This window comes from Urtica dioica, chromosome 12, assembly GCF_054948205.1.
Source record: "Urtica dioica subsp. dioica isolate 48M chromosome 12, U.dioica_male_clone48M_v1_H2, whole genome shotgun sequence".
Classification (NCBI taxonomy): Eukaryota; Viridiplantae; Streptophyta; class Magnoliopsida; order Rosales; family Urticaceae; genus Urtica; species Urtica dioica.
In genome coordinates this window covers 14,926,052-14,928,348 of record NC_142767.1, presented here as the reverse complement: position 1 = coordinate 14,928,348, position 2,297 = coordinate 14,926,052, and the positions used below count along the sequence as shown (strand labels likewise).

Sequence of the window (2,297 nt, the reverse complement as noted above, 5' to 3'; positions counted from 1 at the left end):
GCTGCCACGTAATTGTTGTGGTTATTTACCAAATATTTACTAAAAGTTGACTATATAGCAATCTAAAAATATAATTATGGCTAGTTTACTAATTAAAATAAAATTGGCATATTTAATGTTTAAAATTATTTTTGCAACATATGAACAAAAATGTCATTGAAATTAAAGTTAAAATACCTATATATAAATCTAAAGTAAACTATATAGTAAAGGAACTTGTTTAGTTGAAGACGAAAGTTTGAAGTAAAGATATAGTAAAAACTAAAAACCCTACAAAAAAAAAAAAAAATTAATAATAATAATAAATAAGGAAAATAAGAATAAGAGTAGTTATTTGCTACATTCATGTCAAATTCCTTCGTTCCAATGTATAAGGCCCAACATAAAAGGGCTTAAATTCGAATTAGGCCGGGCCAACGAAGAATGTTTGTTTGCAGTGGTTAAACCCTTGGAAGGGAAAAAAGAGATCGGAAGGAAAAGAAGGTTGAGAAGAGAGAAGAGGAAGCAGATATACCGACGATGACAACGGCGGGAGAGCTGACGGTGGTTCAGGTGGGGGCTCGGGTATCGGCCCGAGTCCATCCGGTGGTGATATTCAACATCTGCGACTGCTACGTGCGGCGGCCGGACGGCGCCGAGCGGGTGATCGGAACCCTTCTCGGCAGCGTCCTCCCCGACGGCACGGTGGACATCCGAAACTCGTACGCCGTCCCACACAACGAGTTCTCTGCCCAGGTGGCGGTGGACATCGAGTACCACCACAACATGCTCGCCTCTCACCTCAAAGTGAACCCTAAGGAGGTCATCGTCGGCTGGTACTCCACCGGAACCTCCCTCTCCGGCGGAACCGCCCTAATCCACGACTTCTACTCCCGAGAGGCCCAAAACCCCGTCCACGTCACCGTCGACACCCTCGCCGCCCCCTCCGTCCGCGCCTTCGTCTCCGCCACGCTCTCACTCTCCGACCGCCACCTCGCCGCTCACTTCCACCAGATCCCTCTCGATCTCTCCATGCTCGAAGCCCAGCGGATCGGATGTAAGTCTGAATCTCTTCATTTTATCTCATCTGATCTGTTTGGATGCTTGAATTGTATTGAATTGAGTTGTGATCACAGTCGACATTCTGAAGCAAACGGCTGTGGAGAAAATCCCCTCCGACCTCGAAGCCATGGAGGCGACCATGGAGAGGCTCTTGGCGGTCATCGACGACGTCTACAAATACGTCGACAACGTTGCGGTCAGATTTCAAAAAAAAATTTAAATTTTGTTTCTTTGGTGCTTGGTTTCTTAATCTCGATTGTTTTTTTCGCGGATGGTTTCAGGAAGGTAACATCGCCCCCGATAACGGCATTGCCCGGTTGATCTCCGACACTCTGTCGTCTGTTCCCAAGCTGTCCCCGCAAGATTTCGATAAGCTCGTCAACGACAGTATTCAGGTACGTATCCAAATAACTTCTGGGTTTTTTGTTTTGTTTTTTTTTTTCATGTGATATTGAATTGTGTTTGATGGTTTTGGTTTGATGTTGCAGGATAATTTGCTGTTGCTGTACTTGTCTAGTATTACCAGGACACAGCTTAGTTTAGCAGAGAAATTGAACACCGCTGCGCAGATTCTGTAATTCTTTTCTATCTTCTTTGAGTGAGGTTCGATGCTTACCGGCTGTGGGTTTTTTTTTTTTTTTTTTTTCAGCCAATTATATTATGAGTTTTGTTTTTTTTTTTTTTTTTTTTTGCAGACATCAGTGATGTAAACTTGTTTAATTTAAATTAGCTCTCCTCCTCTCCCCGAGTGTCTCATCGAGTAGTTATGCCTTTCATCAACACCAACCAAATTATTCTCCATAAGCATAAACTAGACATGATCGTGTTGTTTTCTAGGAAAACCTGAAATAGTGACGAGATATGTCTTAAGATCAGAATTTAGGGTCTAAAATAGGAAGGAACATAATGCTCATTCTGAGATACGTACATGTCTCGATCTTGTGAGCGTCTTTTTTTTTTCTTCTTCTGCAAAGCCAATCACTCATATAAGTTATCTTTACCAAACCTCCATTTTTTTTTGCTCGAAATTTACCAAGCCTTCATTGGCAAAAGGTTTGGAGTATTTCAAGTAGTAATGTTTAAAAATGTGCAGGTTCCCTTGCATAAAATGTGTAAAAATTAAAATAATGTTTTTATCTCGAATGACCAACATCAATTTGTCTTCTGACTTAGATCGACTGGTTAGGACTTTAGTTCCATGGTTTTGCTTCCTCAAGTGGTCAGGTTTATGGTTTGATCCATTTCCCATTAAGTAG

General features: G+C 41.7%; 1 protein-coding gene across 2 annotated transcripts; it reads left to right on the top strand.

Annotated features, from left to right (window-relative positions):
- The first annotated feature begins 411 nt into the window (after positions 1-411).
- EIF2 (eukaryotic translation initiation factor 2) lies at positions 412-2,017 on the top strand. 2 transcript variants are annotated; one of them, XM_089604497.1, is made up of 5 exons: positions 412-1,036; positions 1,116-1,237; positions 1,323-1,436; positions 1,530-1,644; positions 1,737-2,017. In XM_089604497.1, exons 1-4 carry the CDS (start codon positions 520-522, stop codon positions 1,617-1,619), a joined length of 843 nt encoding a protein of 280 aa, XP_089460623.1. In that variant the 5' UTR covers positions 412-519; the 3' UTR covers positions 1,620-1,644; positions 1,737-2,017. The 2 variants fall into 2 exon arrangements, with proteins under 2 accessions (XP_089460623.1, XP_089460622.1); XM_089604496.1 differs by lacking the exon at positions 1,737-2,017 and having other exon boundaries at positions 1,530-1,726.
- Positions 2,018-2,297: the final 280 nt, after the last annotated feature.